The following is a 26,269-nucleotide window of genomic DNA, read 5'->3' as shown; positions in this document are numbered from 1 at the left end:
TAGTATGATGTGTAAGCCATCCATCCTGAAATAATTCTTTCACAAACAGCCAGTGGTGTCCTATGGAGCTGTGAATTTACATACACCGGATGCTTTTATTCCTTGATAAGCTATGGGGCGGAAAATACTATAAAAAAAGAGAGATAGAAAACCTTAGCGCCAGCAGCTGTTTGAAGAGTTCTATCCATGCATTTTAGGTGATGGGAACTGCAACTAATCTTTTGTGTGATGATATGTGCAGGGTATTGAAATTCTTTGTGTATTTGGATCTGCAGGCATACAGTTGTAACAATAATCAGGCTAGGTTAGTGAGCAACTAAAAATAGCCCGTTTCCCAGCTTTGCCGTGCTCTTAGAGCAAGGATTATATTCATTGATAGTAATTTAACGTCATTTGCCTTAAGGCTAGAAGATATTTTTCCAGTTGTGTTCCTGCACGTGTTCTGGATGTCTACTCTACATTTTCCGGATCAGTTAGTTATGCTAACATGTGTTATGGCTCATTAGAAGACAAATACCAGGACCACATGATGCCACGCCGACAATTATTTTATGTGATAAGCTTTGTGCATTGATAGCATTGGCACATTATTTGAGAAGACACACCTTCAATAAACATTCTCGGAGTGGTAAAGCAAAGTAGTATTTTTAGTGGACACATATATAAAAATGTTTCTGCAGTGTTTATCTTCAAATAGATGTAACCCATAACTGAATAACATTTAGGCTGGCCATAGATGGATCATTTTTCTTTGTTCAGTGGGCTGAAAAAAAAAAAAAAAACTAACAGATTTCTCTATCCACAAATTTTTCTATTCACACAGTCCTACACTGATTGGTGTCTGCAGTCTATTGGTTGTAGCCACTGATCATGAAAGTCAGTTTGAGAGTAGTCAATTGTTAGATCGACTTATGTTGAGTGGGAATGGCCACACATGGATAGAAAAGTCAGATAGCCCCTGCTGAACTGACCAAATTTCGATCCATCTATGGCCAGCTTCAGTTTGTTAAAGACATTCGATAAAAAGGACCGCTTTTTTATGCCATGAATTTCAAAGCACTGCCCCCGAGCTCCTGCAGCCTGAACTTATGTTACTTCTGTTTGTAAACAAAGCAGCCAGGAATTCCCTTCATCCATACCAGACCTTTATCCTTGATGAGGGTCTAGTATGGATGTCAGGGATGCATGGGGTCCCCTTTTATTCAAGAATATGTATTTATAGGGAGTTATCTTTTGCCTTTTTTTGTTTTTGGAGGGATCCTACAGGTCTGGCATGAATTTTAAGGGGGAACCCCCTGTAAAAAGATAAGAAAAAAGTGTGAGCCCCCCAAAACCCATACTAGATCCCTATTTCAGCATTTGAGCATGCAGCCTGGCCTGCATGCTGCTAAAGCACTGAATAGTATAAACAAAATGGATTTTTTAACAATAAAATACAGTTTTTCTTCTTTTTTTGTGTTACGGTGTTGCAGATTTCCTGCAGCCTTATTGTAGCCACATTCTGACAACATGCATACCAGCCACGGCTGCATGACATTTCACAGGATGGTTTCCTAAAGGAACAGTGGACCATGCTGTAATGTGTTGCAACAGCTGCTTGTAGTCTGTAGGGTAAAAATGCAGGAGCACAACTGAGAGACTGAGAGACAGAGCATGGTCATGACACAAAAGGAAGTGCCTGAACAAGGACCTTCATGGTCAGATCACCATGTATTATTTTAATAACAGCTGCAGATTAATAGTGCAAATTACGTTATTACCATGTTTATTACCATGTTAAAGCTTATTGGGTTTAAATCTTCTTTTGTGAAGGGATTGTCACATTTTTAGATGCTTAGGAGTCCATATTTTTTTAATTGTTTTAAAAAAAACCTTAGTTTACCTTGATCCAAGAAGAACCTATTGTGTAAAGAAGTTCTGCAAGCAGCAGAGAATGATGTGGCTGTCTTGCTGGAGTTAGGTAAGCAGCATGGTGGGAGGTTTCTAATGCCGCGTACACACGAGCGGATTGTATGGCGTACTTAGTCCGTCATACAATCCGACGGACAATCCGTCATAGCTTCCACTGAACAGACTTGACCAAACACGGATACACAAACAGTCCGTCGAAAGCTTGCGCGATGACGTGTACAGCACGTACGACGGGACTAGAAATAGGAAGTCCGGGGCGTGGCTTAGCGGCGCATGTAGATGGTCGCACTTCTCTCCTGCTCCGCCGAAAATCCTGACACTTATCCGGTATATTTGAGGACACGCTCCGGAGCGAGCCCCGCTGTGACCGCCACGATACCGCAGAGGCGGCGACACGTCCCGAGGGGATCCGGGACGCTTACATCCATGTCCAGAAGCGGTAAAGACTCCCGGAGCATGCAGGCCGAACTCTCCCAAGATGGCGCCTTGCCACAGCGCTCCTCCAGGGATCAATACAGGGAGGCTGCCCAGAAGCTTCTTTATGGAGGTAAAGCCTCGAAAGGGATGCCCTCTCCCCCCTCAGGTGCTGGGGATGCCATGAGCGATCACTCGGCTGCAGATGACACGGTCCCGCTGGAGGATGCAGAGGGATTGTCCCCAGCCTGGAACGCTGTGAGTAAACCACGGGGCGGCTTGGTGGGGCCTACTTCCCTTCCCTCTCCATCTGATGGCACAGAACCCACTCTCAGGGACATTTTCTCCGCTGTAACCGCTTGCAACATGTCTATCTCAGCACTTGCTACTGAAGTGAAAGGTGTGAAAGCTGAGATTTCTTATGTGCGGCAGGACATGCAAATGCTGCGGGAACGCACGGCAGCCATTGAAGGCAGAGTGAGTGCTATAGAGGATGATATCCCCCCTATGCAAAGAGACTTGCAATACAACTGTCACCTTACTGCACAGCATGCGTCTCGCCTAGACGACCTTGAAAATCGCATGAGACGAAACAACATCCGTGCAATAGGCATCCCGGAGCGGGCTGAAGGCAAAGACCCGGTTGCATTTATTGAGAATTGGCTGCTTACAGTATTTGGCAAAGAGGCCTTTTCTCCACTCTTTGCGGTTGAACGCGCGCACAGAGTCCCGTCCAGGCCCCTGCCACCTGGCAATCATCCTAGGGCTTTCCTCTTTAAACTGTTGAATTACAAGGACAGGGATGCTATACTATCCAAGGCCAGAACCATGGGAGGCACACTGGCTATTGACAATGCTAAAGTTTCCTTGTACCCAGATTTTTCAGCTGAGCTGCAGAAGCAACGTGCAAAGTTTATTGATGTAAAGAAAAGACTGCGGGAGCTTAACCTTCCTTATGCCATGCTTTACCCAGCGCGCCTCAGAGTTGTTGCTCTGGGAGAAACCAATTTCTTTGATCGGCCTACCAACGCAGCTCAATGGTTGGACAGAGAAGATAGGGCCCTCAAAGCTAACCGAGTGCAACACAATGCCCCGGCCTGAGGAGAAGGCCCGGGGACCTGGACGCCGCTAACTGTCTTGAAGTAACTACCTCTAATTCTGCAATGGCCATTTACGGGCTCGTTCTGTTTGAACTATTTTTTATCCCCCCCTTTTTTTTTATTACATGTCTGATCTCTGTCCTACAATAGGAGTAAGGCGGCAAAGGGAGACCAACTGTCACGATACACCCTACGCGACACGGCGCACTCTTCAGGTGCCGTTGATGTGAAGCTCCTAGTTGAACTAACCTGTGGGTTTCATGGGAGTTTCCTCTGCCTTCCCCCCCCCTCCGCAGACGCAGGGGGTTTGTTTGTTACGCAGCCCAAGTGGCTGGGGGCCCTGTTGGTCCCACACATAGAACTGAGCTTGCAGTCTGTCATCTACAATCGCAAAGTGTTCCAAGGTTTCTACTGTTCCTTTTTTGACTCTTCCACTCCTCTGCTCATAGTAGTCATGATGTTTGCCTATGTACGGATATTTACTTGCAAACTGGGTAATTTTGATGCTCTGTTAACTGTAACTCTTCCTTGGTGCAATGCCATGTCCTTTTTGGAGGTGGGGTCGTACCGAGTTTTGTATGTTATCCTGACATTATTTGTGGTAGGCCCCAATGGCGGTTGAGCTAAATGTCCTCACTTTTCCGGTGAAAAAAATAGCTGTATTACGCCATTTAAAATCAATGAATGCAAGTGTTGTGTGTCTGCAGGAAACGCATTTTGCGGCTGATCCCCCCCCTAGCCTGAGTCCGCGTATGTATGATGTTCAGTACCACTCCACGTACTCCTCATACTCCAGGGGGGTAAGCGTGCTTGTACGTAAAGGGGTCCGGTTTCAATGCTCTCAGGTACAGATTGACCCAGGTGGCAGATATATTTTTTTACTGTGCAAGGTCCATAGGTTAACCTGCATCCTGGCTAATATTTATGTGCCTCCGCCGTACTCGGCGGGGTTCTCGGGAGCCTGGCAAAATTTATGGCACAATATCAGGAGGTTCCACTACTGGCAGTGGGAGACTTCAACAACTATTTGAGTCATACCAAAGACAAGTTCCCCATACCCAGTAACGTGGAGCCAGGCGCAGCGGGTTGTACTCCTTTTGTCAGGGTATTGTAGGAATTGGGGCTGACCGACGTATGGCGTAGCAGGAACCCGAACCTTAAAAAGTATTCTTGCCACTCGGCCTCCTATGGAGGCCTCTCTAGAATAGACCTGGGCCTGGGTAATGACAGGATGTTGCCACATATTACGGACTCGGACTAAGCTGACAGACACCTTTCTGACCACTCCTCGCTCCGCATCCGGGTATCTTTTCCTGATATGGTTGGGTGCACGATTTGGAAGCTTAACCCCTTCTGGCTTACGCTGTTCCCGGAGCCAGATCCACTCCGGGACGCGATTAAAACCTTCCTATTGGATAATGTTGACACTACGAATCTGGGGGTGGTGTGGGATGCCTTGAAGGCTTACACAAGGGGGCAATGCATACAAATTATCAACCGAATCAAAACAGACACTAAAGCTTGGGAGGTGACGGTGCGCGGAGTGGTCTCCGAAACAGAAGACAGGTATATTGCCAATCCCACAGACGACACAAAAAGGGCATGGTTGGGAGCACAATCCATGTCTAGGCAACTGGCGTTGCAGCTGGCTGAAAATAAGCGCTTTTTTCTGCGACAGACACACTTTGAGGAGGGTGAGGCGACTGGACATATGCTGGCGGTTATGGCGCGAGCGCAACAGTCGTCTTCCACCATTTCGGCTATCTGCGACGACCAGGGGATTGAATATTCTTCCACCTCAGACATTGTTCGTGTTTTTAAAGATTTCTATGCGGACCTGTATACATCTAAAGTGGGACCCACGGAGGGGGAGATTGGGGACTTTCTAAATAGAAGCGAACTCCCGGCCCTGTCATTGGAAGACACTGCCATGCTCAATGCGGAGGAGGAACTGGGTGTGGCTCTGTCACACTCCCAAAATAACAAATCGCCAGGGATGGATGGCCTTCCGTCTGAATTTTATAAACGGTACCCCTGTACTTTACTCCCCACCCTTTTGAAAGTTTATACTGAGGCTCTTGAGCGAGGGTCTCTGCCGAGTTCCATGAATGAGGCAATTATTGTGGTCTTGTTGAAACCAGGCAAGGAGGCTAGATCCCCGGGCTCGTATAGGCCTATATCCTTGCTGACAGCGGATTTTAAGCTGCTGGCGAGGGTATTGGCGAACAGACTGGCCAAGGTGATACATAAATTAGTGCATAAAGACCAATCCGGATTTATCCCTTCTAGATCCACAGCGCAAAATATTAGGAGGCTCTTTTTGAACCTGCAAATCCCAACAGATAACACTGGCAACAGAGCAATTTTCTCCCTTGACGCAGCTAAGGCCTTCGACAGTGTTGAGTGGCCTTATCTGTGGCAAGTGCTGCGGTGTATGGGACTGGGAGACACTTTTATTAAATGGGTTCGGTTGCTATATGCTAGGCCCACAGCGAGACTTAGGGTGAATGGGGACTTGTCGGAGCAGTTTTCATTGTACAGGGGCACTCGGCAGGGGTGCCCTCTATCACCCCTGTTGTTTGCTCTAGCTCTGGAGCCACTGGCAGCTAGGATACGCGGGGACAAAGATATAATTGGGTTCCAAAGATCTTTGGGTACGGATGTGGTGTCCCTGTACGCTGACGACACCCTGCTGTACCTAGGGGACACGCAGGGATCTTTGCAGGCAGTTATGGGCCTTATTAAGGCCTTTGGGGAATTGTCAGGTTTTGCCATCAACTGGGATAAGTCAGTGCTGATGCCCTTGGACCCCTTACTCGTCCCTCTCCCTGGTTGTGCAGCGATGGTCCAGATAGTGACTGAATTTAAGTATTTGGGGGTGCAGGTGACCCCGGACCCTTCCCACTATATTGCGCGCAACTTGGCCCCCCTTCTTGGCAACTTTAGGAAAAAATGCACGGCCTGGTGCAAACTACCTCTGTCGATTGCCGGGAGAATTAACTTAATTAAAATGATTTGGGCTCCGCAATTACTATATATATTCCATAATTCCCCGGTGTGGATCCCTAGGAGATGGTTTGAAAAAATTGAGTCGCAATTTCGGGAGTTGATTTGGCGGAAAAAAGCAGCTAGGATTAAGTCATCTACCCTCCAGTACAATAAGGAAGAAGGTGGGATGGCGGTCCCGCATCCCAGGACTTACTTTTTAGCATCCCAACTGCAACAGCTAGGGGGGTGGGGTTTGACAGACCTGACCGACCCTATCCGTAAACTGTTAGACATTACGGGGGACAGCGAAACTGCACTTACGAGGTTGGAGGCGGGTTACCCGCACCTAGATTCAAAGGCCCCCACTGTGCAACTGTTGAATACTCTGTGGCCGTATGTCAAAAAGACACTCGGATTACGGGGGTACTTACCCGACACGCCTGTATGGCGCAAAAAACAATTCAAAGAACTTCAGAAACTGACAGGCTTCGGCAACTGGGAAAGGGCGGATATTAAGTATGTCTCCCAGCTGTATGCAGGTCATATATTTAAGTTGTTCTCTGATATTCAAACAGAATTTGGGGTTCCGCACAACAATTTCTTTAAATACCTACAGCTGCGCCATGCGTTGCAAATACAGGCAAGGTCCACTGTGCTGCGGCCTGCAGATCACGTTATTCTTCAATCCATCCTTATGAAGGAGGACAGGAAGGGGATGATCTCGAGCTGCTACAGTATACTCCTTACACGAATACAGGACCCTGCTAAGCTGCCATGTAGACAGGGGTGGGAGGCAGATCTTGGCCCCATTGACGGGGAAAAATGGGAATTGTGTCTAGCGGCGACCCCTTTGGTCTCACTGTCAGCGTCCCACAAATTGTCACAATTATACCTGTTACATAGGGCCTATAGGACACCCAAGAGACTCCACTCATGGGGCATCAGAGATTCCCCCCTGTGCCCAAAGTGTGAGACAGACCATGGTGATCTTCTTCATATGCTGTGGAAGTGCCCCAAGCTTTTTAGATTCTGGAAGGAGGTTACAGTTATGATTTCTACAGTATATAGTGTGACCATCCCAATGGATCCGGCCGTCTGTCTGCTGGGTGCCCTGGAAGATGACACGCTGACTTCACACACACGCACCGCAGTCCTCAGATTGCTCTATGAGGCACGTAAACTGATTGCCCAACGGTGGATTACCCCAAGGGTGCCTACCAGGGGGCAATGGGTGGACAGTGTGAGCAACTTATTAATTAAAGAAAAATTAACATACCAGCATAGGAAAGTCCCACAAAAATTTTATTTAATGTGGCAAGCATGGCTGGAGGTTCCGGGGTTGGTCCCCTACCAACTTATCAAAGATAGACTGATTCTGGGATAGACACTCGGAGCACGATTGCCCAAAGGCTACTGATAGGGACAGAGGGTGAGCCGTACGAAAACAAGGCATTTCTGCTATTGGAGGAGGGAACATTGGAATACCACTTTATTATGCTGTTCTTATCTAGAATGTGTACACAGGAAACTAAAAGTACTGCAAAGGGTTACTTTGAATGTAATGTTGTTTTTGACATATTAGTTGATATGGTTTTTTTTCTATCTAAGATACATGATATTGGAATTGTTGCACAGTGGATAGTTTGGTGTATAAGGAATGACGGGGAGAGTCAGTGGACAGAATAATGGTACGTTGTAATAAGAACCTGGGAATAACGAGAGTATGTACCGAAAGGGATTAAACGCACAAATGTAAGGGAATGGGTTGTGCAATTATTCTTTCTGGGACTTGATTATTCTCTCACTGCATCTTACGTTGTTGTAATCAATGTTTTGCTTTTGTTTCCTTATGTCTCTCTCTGCACTGTCTGGTGTATATTTTGTACTGTGCAACAAGCGAAATAAAAGTTATTTTCTGATTTAAAAAAAAGAAATAGGAAGTCCAAGACACAGCAAAGCACCCTTCCGCCGTGTAAATCCTTTCTGGGCATGCGCCATTCTTAGTCCGTCGAACTAGCATACTGACGACCGTATTGTCCGCTGAAACCAAAGTACGACGGACAGATTTTTGGAAAATCCGAAATTCTTAGCACTCCGGACTGCACGCTGAAAAAGTCCGCTGAAGCCCACACACGAGCGGATTGTCCGCTGAAATGTGTTTCAACGGACTAAGTACGTCAAACAGTTCGACCGTGTGTACGCGGCATTAGTTAAGGCAAGGAGGGTGAAATAGCACTTTTTATTAAAAGTGGACCTGTCTTTTAAGTCTCACAATTTGTCAGGACAAAGGCTGCAATGGGGTTGATTTACTAAAGGCAAATCCACTTTGCACTACAAGTGCACTTGGAAGTGCAGTCGCTTTAGATCTGAGGGGAAGATCTAAAATGAGGTGAAGCTCTGCTGATTTTATTATCCAATCATGTGCAAGCAAAAATGCTATTTTTTTATTTCCCTTGCATGTCCCCCTCAGATCTACAGCAACTGCTCTTCCAAGTGCACTTGCAGTGAAAAGTGGATTTGCCTTTATTATTATTATTAACGATTTATATAATGCCAACAGTTTACGCAGCGCTTTGCAATATATAGGGGAGACAACACAATTACAGTACAATACAAAAGGTACAGGAGGGCCCTGCTCATAGAGCTTACATTCTAAAGGGAGGGGGTGGTGGTACAAAAGGTAATATATGCAGAGAATGATTTGATGGGGGCGGCTCAGGGACAGTTAAGTGGGTGTGGGATTGGCTTCCCTGAATAAATGAGTTTTCAGGGAACTCTTAAAAGGTGGACAGGGTAGGGGCTGAGCGGACAGACTGGGGCAGGGAGTTCCAGAGGATGGGAGAGGCTCTGGAGAAGTCTTGAAGGCGAGCATGAGAGGAGGTAACAAGGGACTTTAGTAAATAAACCCCCGATATCTCCACACACCAATGTTTTAGATTTAAATACAGCATTAAGCCACAATAAACAATAAGAAATGTGGCTCAATTCAAGCAACCTATAGGTGTTAGAGATCCAATTAGGAACAAAAAAAAAGGGCACAACACTAATATAAATGTTGTTTATTTAAGCTGTATAACATTTTTAGGTTGAAATTACATAACAAATGGTTAGTTGCGTTCTTTTGGTAAATCTTTAGAACATCTCTTAATACTCATAAAAATCATTCCCTAAAAACAAAGTCAGTTACTGACCTAATACTGAATGAATGAATATTTAATACAACTTTAATTATCTTCTTTTTGCACGTTAGTTCTGCTGTTCTTCTCCAGTCTTTTTTAGCAACTGTCTACATGCACGCACTCTAGCATCAAATACACATTATGGTGGCAACTCTGCAATGTCCCTACATGTTGTGGTCATCATAGCTGCATGCTGTCTCTATTGAAGGAACATGCAACAGTGTAACACAAGAGCACAACTGGGAAATTGTTGTCACCCCATAACAGGAAGAGCCTGAAAAAGGACCTTAATAGGAGGATCAATCATCAAGGATCATTTTAGTGGAAGAAAAAAAGAAATACTTTGGAAAATACATTAACATATACTGTACAGTATATTATATTGTAGAGATTGGGTATGGATCTACTCACAACCTAAGCCTTATTCTAATTGATAGGATTAAAGTAACAATATCACAATGATACTATCATAGATAATAGCTACGCACCGAAACAATTCTATGCAACCAAGATTCAACACCTTTATAAAACATGCTACATCTGCTCTGGAAAACCTGTAATGAAATATCCACTTAAGGTTATTCATAGATGTTAAATGATAATCAGATGATACAGTAACTACTTAGTTGTTGCCATGGGTGTGATATGACAACATAACATGAATATGAAAAATACAGGACAAGTCTTAAGCAATCTGAAACTGGAGCAGAGGGAATTGGCTCGAAGGTACAACAGAAACAATGATACAGGTTTCTCTGAATACCTGCAAACACGAGATTAAAAAAAATCCTATCTGACTTTTGCATCACGACAATGCAATATTGTTAAGTGCCGTAACATATTATGCTCCCCACTTGTTAATGTGTTGGCGGTAATGCTGCTATCATTGTGTGTGCATGGCACTGTTGGGCAATTTAAATGGTAGAATGGTCTGGTATGATCATGGTGCTATTGTTAGAAGACAGATATTTATTATACTGTATCTTTTTGTTCCACATAAACAACAGACTTTATTGTATTGGTGAGAAGGACCTAGTATTGGAATGTTTTCAATCTGACAACTACCGTACTTTTATCATCAAATGTAAGACTTTTGAGATTCCATGATAGGCTTCAGGGACAGGCTGGTAAATGAGTTATGGGCCGATTGTCTCCTGGGAATTAAGCACATTGACTTCTATTAAATTGCATGTCCTGCATGCTGCATCTTTTATAAACATTCAGAAAAAGCACGGTCTATTAGAAGTCAATAACAGCGCACCTAAAATGCAGAAACAGCCTTGCTGTACCCAAACTGCCTAACACTGGACATTTTATTGTCGGTTGTTGTAAACAAACCAAGAGGTAACAATAATTCATTTAATTTACAACCAGAGGATCTTGCAAGAGACTAAAGCACCTGGATCACCATGGCTACCATGGTTAAACTGGAAGTAAAAGCCATTACTGAAATATAATCCATGCCTGTTTATTGTCATACACACAACCAAACTGCCAAGCTTAGTGGAATAATTATATAAATAAATGGGTACCCAAGTCCTGCTATGGGACTCAAGCTTAGAATATATGCAGGCTACTAAAATCCTAGGTGCGCTTGTCAGCGTACAAAGCTTACAAACATACCTTGCATTCTGGTAAATGCCAGTGTAGCGGTGTAGTTGTCACTAGTAACAAACATTCACCATATAACCCTGCTGCCAGACCTTCATATATCACCTCAGAGACAATAAACAGTCATTTGCTTTGTTTTGTTTCTATTTATTGGGAGATATAACTTGGTTGGGGGAAAGTTGTATATGAGATGCCCATAGATCAAAATACTTCGCCATCATATTTACAGATGTTTATAGATTAGAACATTGTTTGAGCCTGAAGGAATGATGCGCATATATAACAGCTACCGTCTCTTCCCTGCATCACCAAGCAGACTATTGCTCCTCCTCTGCGTAAGTCCTGCAGACTATTGCTCCCAGAAATTCCTCATCAATGACCGTGTAAATATGAAGACTTCACCCATGACCGTGTAAGGATGAAGTTTCCAGAAATCCTCTCCTCCTGCACAAACTTATGCTGTAGCACATTAATTTCTTGTCACATCTTCTTCCGTATGCAAAAGAACCCACTCTGAATAGTCTCTAATGCTCACTCTGATTGGCTGTTGCTACTAGGCCAGAAGCCTGCAGTACCTCTCCCCGGAGGCCTAGTAGTTTAAAAGCATATGCTGAACAATGGACTACTGTTCCCAGCTAGCCCAACTTGCAAATCCTGCGTCCCCAGGCCACATCGATTTGACACTATTCCCCACAGTCTCTCCTCTGATCCAGGACTCCTCATCAATGACTGTGTAATGATGAGGACTTCACCAATGACCGTGTAAAGGTGAAGTTCCCTCACAGACTCCCTGGCATGTCTCCACATCCAACATTCCACTGTGGTACACTCACTGACCTTTCTCAGCTCAGAGTCCATGGTGAAGAACTTAACCGAACCCTACATTCCAACAGCTTATCCTGCCCCTTTGCTCCAGGAATTCCCCATCAATGACAAGGACTTCACCAATGACTGTGTAAAGGTGAAGTTCCCTCACAGCTCTCCCAAGCCTCCTCCTGCAATCGGCGCACCCCTCCACAGATGGGGGTGCCCTCCTGCTGCTGTCTAGCACTCACATTCTTCACTTCTCTCTGCCGACAACTTCTCCCAGTGGCCTGTTACCTCAGCTTATATAGGCGGCCCACCCCCTGCCAATTCCAGTTGAGGATTGGTCAGGGCTCCCACATGAGCTGCTTGGCACTCCAGTTCCAGGCCCTGCCCCCTTTTCCAGAACATTCTCTCTGGAAGCAGGGGAGTCACCTCAGCACTGAAGCACAGGTGGTCACACCCACTGCTATACTAACCACTCCCTGCCCCCACATCAAAACAGACAGGCCTAGCTCAAAGCATAGGCCTGCCTAAATGTACCTGTGCTGACAGTTTCCCTCCAAACATCCTATGCTAGTACTTACCTTGGTAGAGGGTGCTGCACCAGTATTACCAGATTACAGGTTTGGGCATTTTTTTCCCAAAACACCCTGTTAATTTAAACAAGGAGCTGGTACCACCATACCAGATGTAGCTGATTGCTCCCTGTAACATAAATAGTATCCCCTCCCACCCTCATGTTCTACCAAAAACACTGTAGGAAAATTTGTTTATTTTTTATTTTTAAAGATGAATAGTTTGCTGCTTCCAAATGCATCTCTGCTGATCATTCTGATCCATTAAAGGCCCTACATTCAGTGAGCATACCAACAGTGGCACTGGCATACAATTCACAATGATGCCATTGGGTCACATTCAATAAGATGAAAGCAGCTTGTATGTTTATAAAGGAACATTTGACACCGACCAAGTATTAATTGCCAGTAAGAACTATGATTGCATTTATGACAATGCTTGTATGACTAGCAATTCTTTTGCAACAATTAAAATATTTTACATTTTTGCTATTTTAACAGTGTTATTGTAACCATATCTCTGTGCAGTAATTATAATAATCCATCTATAAATAATCTTTAAATGGTGTACCTGAAGGTCCATATACCTGCAGCAGCGGTAATACACAATTTTATGGCTGTTATAACAGGTACAGCTTCAATATTTCCAGGATGTAGCAGAGTTTGCTTATACCTTGGGCTCCCCCACACATTTCTATAGGCCCATCACTATGATATGCTGTCTCACTGCCTAGAAGAAATGAGGTGGAGGGATGGATGACATCACAATCTACTTCATCCAATAAAATATTGCCTCGTATTCATTAAAAAAACAAAAACAAAAACAAAACAAAACAAGACATTCTCCAAATGACGATGGTGTTAAGTGAGTGTCTCCCTATGGTCAGTCTGCAGAGGGGAGCACCTGAAGCAGCAATACTACAGTGATTTTCCACGTCCCTACCCTCCGGATATAAGATATGGAAACTTACAGTACATCAATCCAAGTTCTTCACTCTTCAGCCACCACCTAGACCCCAATTGTACTCATTGTGACCCCCAGCCATCCAGAGAAGTATGAATCCGGGGAATTAGGGTGTGGGGAACTTTAAGTGACAACATTACTAAATGGTAAGCTGTCCTTTAATGGCATTCCACCAACTGCTTTTGTCTACTTTCTAATCACTTCCCCACTACTCTGTTCCACTGCCAGAAGTGAAGAAAAAATACAGTATTTCTGATTGTAGGGAATCACGTGACTCTCTATTTTACCTCCCATGTGACAGTACAGATGCATGGTGATTGGCCCCTCAACACCCAGAAATGTCACATGAGCCCAGGGAGAGAGTCTTCAGCCCTAAGCTACAATTAATAAAGTTGACTTGGGGTCTTTTCTCTTATTCCAGTGACTGAGTAGAGCAGCCGAATAAAAGGAAGTATAAAAAACTGATGTGGCCGCAATTTAGATAAACCTTAAAAAGCCTTCTTCGGACTCCACCAGTTTGAACAACCTAAGATCCATCTCCTTTCTCCCATTTACCTCCAATCTCACTTTTGCCCACAACATTTCTCAGAAACGGCCCTGGTTAAAAACTCACTAATGACTTACTAACTGTTGAAACCAATGTCCATTACTCAGTTCTCTAAGGCCCCTTTCCCACTTGTTTGACATGAAAGTTTCTCAATTTTGCCGTGACTTAAAGCAATGCTTGTGTAATCTTGAGGTCTACGGATGCAAAGTTGGACCAAAATAGTGCAGGGACTACTTTGAAGTCGAACAGATATGAATGGTACTCTTTGGAAACCATGGGGTAGGACTTGTTATGCAACTTTGCAGTCCCAAGTCACAGGACAAGTTGCACAATTGTGAAAGGGGCCTTAGTGTTAGATCTTTCTGCTGCCTTCGACACAGTAAACCACTCGCTCCTTCTGAAAAATCTTAATTTTCTTGGCCTCCAAGACTCTGTTCCTACTTGGTTTCCCCTCCAATATATCCAAGTGCTCCTTTAACATCACCTATAACTCTAGCGCCTTCCCCTCCTTTTTCTATAGGGAACCCCACAATCTGTTGTCTGACTCCCTTTTCTCTATCTACAGTTTTCCCTTCATCAGTTGATAACCTTACATGGCTTTCAAAACCATCTCTATACTGACGACATCAACTTTGATCTCTCTACTCCACAGCACACTTTTTCAGTCTCCTAAAATGCAATCTTTCAAAAACGGAGCCTTTAATATTTCTCTCTCTTTGTCCTGCATGTATCCATAGACATAGTTAGAATGTGTTCACCCAGCCAATGTTCACTTGGTTTGGTGAATAAATGTTCACATTAAATACCCTATTATGTATAAGACAAAAAGGAAAACAAGAATTTTGATTGAGTATGACTGAGTAGTCATGTGAACAAAGCTTCAGTAAGCTAACTGACTATTTACCACCCCTTTAGTAAATCAACCCCACTGTGAAATAGGGATTAAGTCACTTAAAAATCCAGTCATATGCTGAGGAATAGATTTTTTTACAATTTTCCTGAACATGCTTCCTGAAGTGAACTTCATAGTTTAGTAAGTCAAGCCCTATATGTAAACATCACACCTTAAAAAAAAGAATCCCATTTTTGTTACTGAGCAAAATAACATGCACATAGAGTAAGTTAGATTTTATATGGAAATGTATTTTCTTATAATGGTTTGAGAATAGGACATAAAGAGAATTTGAGCCTAACTGGCTCTACGGGCAAAGAGGGTGTTCTACAGCCATGGCAGGTCATGTGATGGCTATGGGGCCCACCAGAACAGAGGGGCCAGACAAATGTGGATGCATGATGCACAATCTAGGCAGCAATAGCATTTATCAAATTGTCAAATATTCAAGGATAATATAAATATTTACAAATCTTAATACTATTATTGTTATTATATTACAGAATTTAACAGTTTGCTCAATTGCTACAATTCAATTTGGTACTAGAATTTCTTGCTACAATAAATGCACAATTTGCAGAGTGGGCCATATAATGGGTTTGCAATAGGGGTTCTTCTTTTATAGTTATGCCAATACCAGAATCCCCCACTTGTATAACAGATATATAATTATAAAGAGAGAAACGAGTAATATGCAGGCATTATTCAGACAGATATACGGTACATTTATCCCAAAAAAAAAAAAAAATCACACAGAAACCATCCGGTACATCAAATGGGATCCCATTGTAATTCCTATTGAGCATTACTGCTGAAAAAAGTTTTTCTCTGTCTTAAGTACTTTTGAAGTAAAATAGATGCAGCATTGTAGAATCTGTACCCAACAAGAAGCAGGTGTTGCATAGCACGCTAATGTAACCACATGCAAACCGCACATAGATCCCTCTGTAGTACAAGGATTTAGTGAGCACTATCCTTTCTCTTCACAACTAATCCTTACTACAAGTATACACACTGCTGCATTATCTGTTTGGCAGGCTCTCATCCTGTCGGTAATGAACATGCAATAAACACAAATAAACTGACTGTAAGGAAGCAGCTTATTTTACATTTCCCAGGAGTCTGCTTATATGAGAGGTAATTACAACCATAAATAAGATAAAGGTAATATTATGAAATCGCTCACAAAAAAGTGATCCTACTTCCGACATGCTTGTGTGTTTTACACAGGAAAGTACATGCTGAGCTCCAGGAAACAATTATTTCAAATTTTTTTGTTAACAGTATTTAGAAGCTTTTTCTAGAAATTCACTTTTGTGATACATGATACCCTGTAGCTAATTTCCAAAATATGGTGAAAAAGAACAAAAAAGATTCTCACTGTAACCAATCTAAAGTTTTAGTTCCTATTTGCATTGAGAAAATAAACTACACAATTTAAGTGGCTGCTTAGGGTAATTAGTGCATGTTTATCCATGTTAGCCAATACCTGTATTCATTTAGATCAGGGGTCCCCAAACTTTTTAGTACAAGGGTCACATCCTGATGAGAGCCTCCCTTACTTTAGAGACCCCATTAGAGTCCCCATTTAATCAGGGTCCCCCTTACATCAAATTACGTTTTTATATCAGGGTCCCCATCAAAGTTCTTCCTTACATTAGGACCATTTTTGGATGCAAAGAATGCACTTTTTGGTTAAGTTCTATTGGCAGATAGCATGTCTAATTTTATTTGTTTTCTTTTTTTAATGCACTAAGAAATTGTGGAGAATAATACTCGGCTATGTGTTTTACTTCAAATGACAGTTTGGGAGTAGGCAGTTACATTTTAAAAATACAATGGAAAATTGACAAGGGACACCAACATAGTTGTATCTTTGCTCTTAAAAACTACGGGATAATGGTGTTGTGGTAACTTGCACAAATCAAAAAAACAAAAAAAAACTAATAATAATATTATTCTTGATATCACTAGAATAAAAAAAGCCATTGAAAATTAGTTTCACATTAATATCACCAGAAGGGCAACTTCATTATTATCCCATTAAAGAAGAAAAAAAATGTTCGCTGCATTTGGAGATTTCATAATTTGCCACGTCACGAATGTTAATTCTCCATTACAAACGCTAGTTTACAAGACCTTGCTTCCGGACATGTGTGTTTGTACTTTGGACTTTTGTCCGACGGACTTGTGTACACACAATCGGAAAGTCCGACAACACACATTTGTTTGTGGAAAATTTGAGAGCATGCTAGCCAACATTTGTTGGTGGAAAGTCCGACAACATATGTCTGATGGAGCATACACACAGACTTACCATCAACAGGCTCACATCCAACATCGTGTGTACGATCATGTGTATGTGGCATAAGAGTTTAAGGGTCTGAGAGTACTAGGGTGGCCCAATAACTCCAAATTAATTAATCAAACTTGTTAACATCCTGTTCAATTCCATACAAACTTTAGAATACAGTGATCACTTGCCAGCGGGATACAACTTACCTGTTCAGGAAGTGATCCTCAAGGTCACATCTTTGAAGAACATCATTACAATATTCCTTAAAGGGGCAAACAACCAAAAGTTTATCCAGCAAGTTCCTTACTAGAACGGTGGACTTTTTACAGGACTGTAGCATGACGTGTTTCCTATCCATAGGACAGAAATTCTCATGTATAAGGAAGTTTGTGAGGCAGAGGGTGCAGAATGTGTGACCACAAGGGGTGTCCAGAGGTTCTACCAGTGCGTGAAGACAAATGTGGCAAGTTAGATCATCATCCACTTCTTCGGTGTATGTGTAAAAATGGTTTTCCTCTGTGGAATGTTGCTGTCCACATCCAGTACATAGTGACTGAGGAAGGGCATTATCCAATACTTCAATTCCATCACAGAATTCCATGGCTGATGTCCAATTGAAGGTATTATATTCCAAAAAGGACGACTGGCAAAGCTACCACTGCAATAAGAATAGAAGATCGATGTGTTATAAAACAAGAGAAATAAGACAAGAGAAGGAGAAACACAATATTATACCCATAATAAAAGTTCACCTGCAGGTGGAATGCAGTGTGTTAAAAAAATGCTGTGGTCCTAAGATTGCCCAGAGACAATGGGTGGTAATTAAAAGTCTAAATATTTTTTCCCATTTGCCTATCACAGATATGCATGCTCATTCCCTATTTCCATTCTTAGAATGGAACTAGATAAGCTACTGGCTAAAAAAAATCAAACCTTAATGGTATACATATATACTGTACACACACACACAAATGCACACACTCACACACAACGAGATAACTGGGCATTCACAGATCTTCAAAATTGTACAATATCGTTTCATGACTTATTTCAGGTTTGTGGTCTGTACAGGGTGTTATATTACTAGTCCATGACATCCAGAACCACAGCAGCACCAGCAGCAACCTTAGGCTATTGGCATTGTATATTTAATTTGCTATCACAATATACCATTCAGTATAGCCACTGCAGGGGAATGTTGTTTGTTGCAATGTACAGCATTTCAAAGCTTAATTATATGTCATTTCAGAAAATGTAATGAAAGACGACAGCTGCCCATTCAGTATATCCACGTTGTATTTTTATGTTGACGTTCTTACACTATATCCTACTGCAACAAATCACTTAGGAGTTACATACAGTATATACCAGTACAGAAGCTAGCAAAGGCCAGAGACGTCCATTTTATTCAGTATAGGATTCACCCTGTATGTCATAGAAAGAGTTAGAATAATGGATTGCTCCCATTTCAGCAAACAGAAAGAGAGTAATAATCACCAGAGGGATCTTCACTAAAGAGGAAACAACATCTAAACCAAGTGCTTCATAATACGGATAAGAAATAAAGAACATAAAAATCCTTAGAAGCAAATTTCCAACTCCTAATACCAGGGAAGAATTTCCTAAAAGACAGAGCATCTGAGCGAAAATGTAAAGGTTATGGTTATTGACAGGAGCCTGTAACATTAGATGGGAATTAAAATATCCTGGCATATTTCTCGACTATCATCATCATTCCTTCAATGACATAATCAATACTTCTCTCCTGAGTAACAGATCATATTTTCCAGCAGCAGTAGAATATGACAGCTGAGTATTTCCAAAAGTTCTGACATTTTGCATGTACAGGATGCAAGAGCAACATATTTCATCATTTATTTGCATTTAAAATTCCACTGCCATCTGCTCCCCAAAATCCCTTAATTTCTGTTCCTGAATATAAATGACAAAAGATTAAAAATGCTATCATTGCAATGATCTAAAACATTTGCACAGGTGCATATATGAATTTTATAATGAATGGAAAAAAAAAAGTGACCTTGTGACTTTGTACAAAAAATATAGCATCACTACACAACTGAAGCAGCCATCTCCTGGACCATACAAGATTCCAAAGAGACCAGGGAACCGCTCACAGTGTAAAAAGCTTTGGGGAACATATATGAAGTCCTCCAACACACAGGTTAATCCATCCGTGGTACATAGTGGTTAAATTCACAAAATAGACAACAGGGAACCCTTTGTAAGGTTGTTCTATTTGTTATCAATGACAAAGATGTTGAAATGCTGTAATGTATATATGGGACCCTCATTTTCCTGCCAGTTGAGTTATATTTCTGCCTATTCATTCCTGACATTTACACAATTCTACCACAAAGTGATGCCAAGCTGGTGACTTGACCTTTCTCTGCTGCAATGTTTTTTAAACTATGGCTTGGGACATAAATTGGGTTGGGGACATGTTTGGGATGGGTCGCCACTTGACTTTGATGTACTTACCTGCTCTGTGCAATAGATTTGTACAGAGCAGCCCTGATCCTCCTCTTCTCGGCTCTCCCGTTGGTGCTCCTAGCTTCTCCTCCCACCAATTGCCCCCACAGCAAGCAGCTTTTTATGGGGGCACTTGTGCATGCTTGCTGCCGAGCCGGTGCCTTGTGTTCATAAGACACAGAGTGCATCTCAGCCCCGCTCCCCTCCTCACTGACTGAATGGCTCCTGCTGCTGTATCTGAACCAACGAGGAGAAAGAGAGCCAAGAGAGCCTCTACTCTCATGCACAGCGCTGGATTCAAAACTGGCTTAGGTAAGTATTTTTAAGGGGGCTGCTTCCAGAAGTTTTTTTTTACCTTACTGTATAGAAACTATCTACCCTTTGTACCACTTTAAAGGTGCATTCACATCTGTGAATGTACCCGCACATTAATTAAATTAGAGAATCCCAGCAGGGGTTCCTGAGATTAGCTGCAGGAAGCAGGCCAATTGAAAGCAATGGGAGGCTGCTGGCTCCTGCAGGAATTACATGTGAGTGATCTGCCCTGGAAGCAGACTGCCTGTGCCCAATCACTTTGATCGCTGCATGAGGAGAGGCTCTGATTATCTGCGGGAGCTGGCAGCCTCTGATTGTCTTTAAATGCGTTTCCCTCCAGCAGATATTCACAGGAACCCCTGCTGTACTGTAGCTACGGAAGAGCTGAGTTTTCATGCTAAGCTTTTTATTTGGACTACAAATCCCTCCTTCTCTCTCAACTCCATTACATAGGAAGGAGGGGTTGTGATGTCACAGAAGATAGCTGAGAAGGCTGAAAACATTGTTTGATGTTTCAGTTCAGTGCACAGGAAGCTACAAGGACACAATTTATGGCAAGATAAACATGTATTTTTCTGCATTGCAGATAATGCACTTAGCCCGAAAAAAGAAAATGAATGCAGCCACCACATCTAAGGACGAGTAAGCTGTAATATATAGTATATTTTTTCTTGGGTTTATATATACACACACACAATAAAGCTAGGTCATGCCATGTGTGTAGGCAATGATTGAGCAGCAGCAGCTGACCCCTCTGTCAGTTTGTTTTCACCTCCTGCCAGCATGTTCCTTGCCAGCGCATTTACAGTACACATGATTGATCCCTAGTGTTCCCTCCCTTTTACAGTATGAGTGCTGCTGTACAGGATATTGCAAGACTCTGAAACCAAATCAAATTCAGGTGCCAACAATGCATGCTGCCTTCCATCTTTCATTTTGAATGGGCCACTTGAAGAAACATATCACACTAACACATCAACCTTCCATTACCTTCCTCTCTTAAACACAGTCATGCAAAGTTTCTAGTACATTTCTAATGTACTAGGCTGAATGGCAAGATACTGGGCGTAAGCAATTCTCTTCCAGTCCAGACACACAAGAGACTTTCAGTGAGTGGAAGACAAACGTATCTCATATCTCAAAAAAGATTTCGCCAGTACAGTAGTGTGGGAATGTGTCTGAGAAAAAGCAAAGGCAATGCCTTCTCCAATTAACTCCTTGTTGCAGACAAGAGCTAGTACTGATTGCATGTGCTTACAGTATGTATGTCTGATAAAAATACTTTGTTTTAAATCATTCATTTATAACATTTTCCCAGGTGCCTGCAGCTGAGCATGGTAGGTACACCATTTTGCTATTTATTTTTCTTGAAAATTGGTAAAACACTAACTAGTCCATGTTATAAATGATAAAGCTTTCAAATAAAGCTTTGGGGGGGGAAAAAGAAAATTACAAAATTGCCCAGGTACTCTCCCACGTAGGATGACCTAGGTGGTTGAGTTTACATGGTCTTCCCCTTCAGTAGAGACTATATGAACAAATTCCTAGACTAGGGGCTCTCAACCTTTTTATGATTACTGACCCCCAAATGGATTGGCCAATAAGTCTATAAATCCCTTTGGCCTGACTGTCAAAATCATTATCAGGCCAATTAGGTATAGATATGACTTGAAAATATGTCAGTAACCTTGTTTTATAAATGGATAGCTTGGAACAGAACAGAATAGACAAAATAAAAATGTAATCTTATTTATATAAAACAGGGACATTTAAATGCAAAAGCTAAATGCAACTAGTGATATTTTTGCAGTTTTTGGACAGTCAAATCATGGATTTGAGGTATAGTTATTGACAATGTTACTTGCATGTTATCTGACATTTCAAGTCAATTTCTTTCATTTTTTTAATTATTCAGTGTTCTCTTCCCATACACCTATCATGTGGTTCTGTGTTCTATGTCAAGGAGTATGATCATCCCTGTTTAGGGCCTTTGGCTTAGGATGTTTTTATACTAAGGTTTGCTTAAATGGCCCAGCATCACCTGTATTAAACAATTGTTGAATTTTGAGCACCCAACTTTCCCAGCATGTGGCAATGAGACATGGTGACATCACTGGCCCATCTAAGACTCCATTCACATCTAGGCGTTGCTGTTTTTCAGGAGTTTTTTCTGGCGTTTTTGCAGTGTTTTTGTACAGGCATTTTGAAGTTGACAAGTCCCCAATGAAAAGCAGTAGAAACACCTGTAATGAAGCCCATGTACTTTTTTTTAGCGATGGGCATTTTGCTTATGGTGACAGAATGCTCAGATGTGAACAGGGGCCATTGAAATGACTGGGATTTGTCTTGTTGGGAGTTTTTAGAGCTGAGATTTAGAGCAGAAAATCTCCCAAAAATGCCTAAATGTGACTAAGTGCATTGGAAAATTGGTTCCAAGGCACAATATTTTCATGTCAAGGCTGTTTTTTTTTTATGTTAAGGTTGTTTCTTGGAACTTCCGCTTCAAATGTTCTGCAGTTTCAGTTTCATTATTTCTGATGATTCTTAATCAGACTCAGACTCAGCCGTGTTTTTCAAAGGCGTTTAAGTGCGCTTAGGTGCGTCAAGGGTGTGGGCATTCATTAATTTCAATTGACCAGAATATTAATTAATTCTGGTCATTGAAATTACTAAATGTTCAAGCTCTAGTTTCGCCTAGCATATAGGTACATTAGCGCGTTTAGGCATGTTGGTTTTTTTTGTGCCCAAATTCTCCATTCCTGAATGTGATATTGGTGCATTCAGATTTCGGCACCTAAACGCTCCTGGCTCTGAATACCTATATGTCCATATGCTAACATAGAGGGGCATTTAGGGGCAGAAAAAAAATCAAATGCTTGTATAATGGGTGTTTTTAGCTGCAGTGTGTATGAGGCCTAATAGTTACTAATAGCTTTGGGCCAATATACCCATGTTGGGTTCAACAAGGATTGGTTGAATATTGTTTGAAATTTAGCAAACCCTAATTGGGAGGGGAAACATACTGAAGTCTATAGCAGTGATTTTTTTTTCTTAAATTCTAACCATTTTTAGGGCTAATAGGGAAACAACGAAAAAGGCATGGAAAGCTTGGCACTGCCAGGGGGGGACATTTACTAATGCAAACATTTAAAATATAATAAAAAACATGGAGAAGGTCTTCTTATTAGGCTTTGAAGGCAACATTAAAGACAAAAATATTTTAAATTACGCTAAAATATGCAGCATCAGTGTACACTAGCTTGGCTTACATACAGCAGCAGCACTCCAATCTAAATAATTTCAGTTTGAAAAAATTTTCAGATAGCTTTAGCAACAACACATGTTCTTTCATCAAATGATAAAAGGCTTATTTTGACTGGCAGATAGAAATTGACCAGTAGTTTGCTTTGTTGTCCTTGTTCTTGCCAATGTAAAACTGTGCTGCCACTGGCCAGTCTCTGTCAAGGTCTCATTAAGGCCGGGTTAACACTTGTACAATAAACGTTCTGACACATGCATGACGTTTGAAAATCAATGTTTCCCTATGAGAGCCATCTTAACTGGTCTGACACAAGTCGATCCGACTTTGAAAATGCTCCCTGCACTACTTTTGTCCGACTTTGATCCTACTTCAGCCCATTGAATATCACTGAAGTCGGATAAAAGTCAGATCGCCATCTTAAATTATCGACCTTTGGCATGCCACTTGTGCTCTGATAATCTTGAAGGGGAACTCCACGAAAAAAAAAAAATGGCTTGGGTTCCCCCTCCAAGACCATACCAGGCCCTTTGGTCTGGCATGAATTTTAAGGGGAACCCCCTTGCCGAAAATCCATACCAGACCCTTATTTGAGCACGCAGCCCAGCAGGTCAGTAAAGGGGGTGGGGACGAGCAAGCACCCCCACCCTCCTGAACCATACCAGGCCGCATGCTCTCAATATGGGGATGGGTGCCCTAAAGCACCTTGTCCCCATGTTGATGAGGACAAGGGCATCCTCCAAAAAACCCTGGCTGTTGGTTGTCGGGGTCTGCAGGCGGGGGGGGTTTATCGGAACCTCGAAGCCCCCTTTAACAAAAAACAGTACACAGGTATTTTAAATAATTTAAGACAGCTCCAGCGTCTCTTCTGATTTCTTGTCCCCTCTCCGGCTCTTCTCCCTCCACTGACATATTCTGCCTCTGTCGGTTCTTCTCCCTTCTCTAGGTCTTCTCCGCTGATGTCTTCTAGCCCTCTCTGATTCTTCTTCCTCTGTCCGCTGTCTTCTGCCTCTGCCGGGTCTTCTCCGTTGTCTTCTTGCACTTTTGCTGGGTCTTCTCACTCTTTCCTGGGTCTTCTCCCCCTGTTCTTCCAACGTTGAAGCAACGCTCTCTCCTGCTCTAATGGCAGGTGTGCGGTGTGCCACTACTTATATTGGCATGGGGCAGGGTCCCCGGTAGAAGTCATATGGAGGCTCCACCCCCTTATGACATTACCGCTCCTTTGTGCACCAGGTGATGGCATCATAAGGGGTGGGGTCTCCATATGACCCATCCATCCCGCCCCAGAGCGAGAAGACAGCAGAGAAGACCCATAAGAGGCAGAAGACAGCGGACAGAGGGAGAAGAACCAAAGACGGCTAGAAGACATCAGCAGAGAAGAAACGGATAGGGCTGAAGAATCGGCAGAGGCAGAAGACATCAGTGGAGGAGAGCCAGAGAGGGGAGAAGAAATCAGAAGAGACGCCGGAGCTGTCTTAATAAATTCCTTTAAAAACCTGTATATTGTGTTTTATTTTTGACACTTTTTTTTTTGTTGAATGGGTAAGGGTACAATGTACCCCATACTCATTTACATAGGGTGGGGTTGGGTCGGGATCCGGGAGCCCCCTTGTTAAAAGGGGGCTTCCAGATTCTGATAAGCCCCTGCCTGCAGACCCCGACAACCAACGGCCAGGGTTGTCGGGAAGAGGCCCTTGTCCTCACCAACATGGGCACAAGGTTCTTTAGGGTGGTCCATGCCAGAGTGAAGGGCCTGTTATGCTCTTGGAGGGGGAACCCATGCCGTTTTTTTTTCTAATTTGGAGTGGAGTTCCTCCTAAAGATTCACACCAGACACAAACTGGCTGCATTGTCAGAATCAAAGTCGGATCCCCGCTCATTGAAGTCGGACAGATGTCGGACTTTAAGCCGTAGGACAATATCAGATACAACTGTCGTGTCGTGCCAGTGTGAACCTGGCCTAAGAATCAAGAGACCACAGTTGAGACACCTGCTTTAAATTAAACATTTTAATTAAGAGATAATTGTGTGAATTGTACTTGAGAAAAAAAGCGCAAGCAGGTGTTTACAGAAGATACAGCTGTGTAAAACTGGTCAGGAGCAAAGCCTTTTAAGAAGCCTAATGCCGCGTACACACGAGCGGACTTTTCAACATCCAAAGTCCGAAGGACTGATTCCGTCAGACTATTCGATCGTGTGTGGGCTGCAACGGACTTTTGATTCGCCAAAGTCTGACGGACTTTAGAATATGGAACATGCTTAAAATTTTTCAGACGGAACTCCGCCGGACCCGGTCCCTTCGAAAAATTCGCTAGTCCGCCGGTGCTATTCCGACGGACTAAAACCGACACTAGGGCAGCTATTGGCTACTGGCTATGAACTTCCTTATTCGAGTCGAGTCGTACGTCATCACGTTCGAATCCGTCGGAGTTTAGTGTGATTGTGTGTGGCCAAGTCCGCTCAGTCGAAAAGACCGTCAGAACTCTGTCGGAACTCCGGCAGAACTCCGGCAGAACTCCGGCAGAACTCCGGCAGAACTCCGGCAGAACTCCGGCAGAACTCCGGCAGAACTCCGGCAGAACTCCGACAGAACTCCGACAGAACTCCTTCGGAAGTCTGTCGGACATAAGTCCTCTCGTGTGTACGGGGCTTAAATGGTGTAACTTTTATTTATCTATGAGAATAGGGATTGCATTGATAGTGAGTCAGGCTGGGTTCCCACTTATACGAATTGGATGCGAGTTTCCCAGGATCCAATTCGCATGACAGGAGAGAGTGACCGGCTAGCAATGGAGCCAATTCACACAGCTCCGGGATGGCCACGGAGCACACAGAAGGGTCCCGTGTGCCTTTGGCTCCCTTTCAGGTCTGAATTCAGGCAAAAATTCAGACCTGATTTGCCCCTGAAATGGTGAACAGGG

At 42.9% G+C, this 26,269-nt stretch overlaps 1 protein-coding gene across 2 annotated transcripts in view; it reads right to left on the bottom strand.

The window, feature by feature from the left end:
* Positions 1 to 26,269, bottom strand: part of LNX1 (ligand of numb-protein X 1) — a 293,661-nt gene that overhangs the window by 248,443 nt on the left and 18,949 nt on the right. For both annotated transcript variants that reach the window (XM_077477486.1, XM_077477487.1), the window contains exon 2: positions 17,491 to 17,942. In XM_077477486.1, the coding sequence (XP_077333612.1) occupies positions 17,491 to 17,885 (395 nt within the window). In that variant the 5' untranslated portion in view covers positions 17,886 to 17,942. The remainder of the gene's footprint in view (positions 1 to 17,490; positions 17,943 to 26,269) is intronic.

Source organism: Lithobates pipiens, unplaced genomic scaffold (genome assembly GCF_037356315.1).
Source record: "Lithobates pipiens isolate NorthernLeopardFrog02 unplaced genomic scaffold, aLitPip1_a1.2 Scaffold_13, whole genome shotgun sequence".
Lineage (NCBI taxonomy): Eukaryota > Metazoa > Chordata > Amphibia > Anura > Ranidae > Lithobates > Lithobates pipiens.
This window is presented reverse-complemented; position numbering and strand designations above follow the sequence as displayed.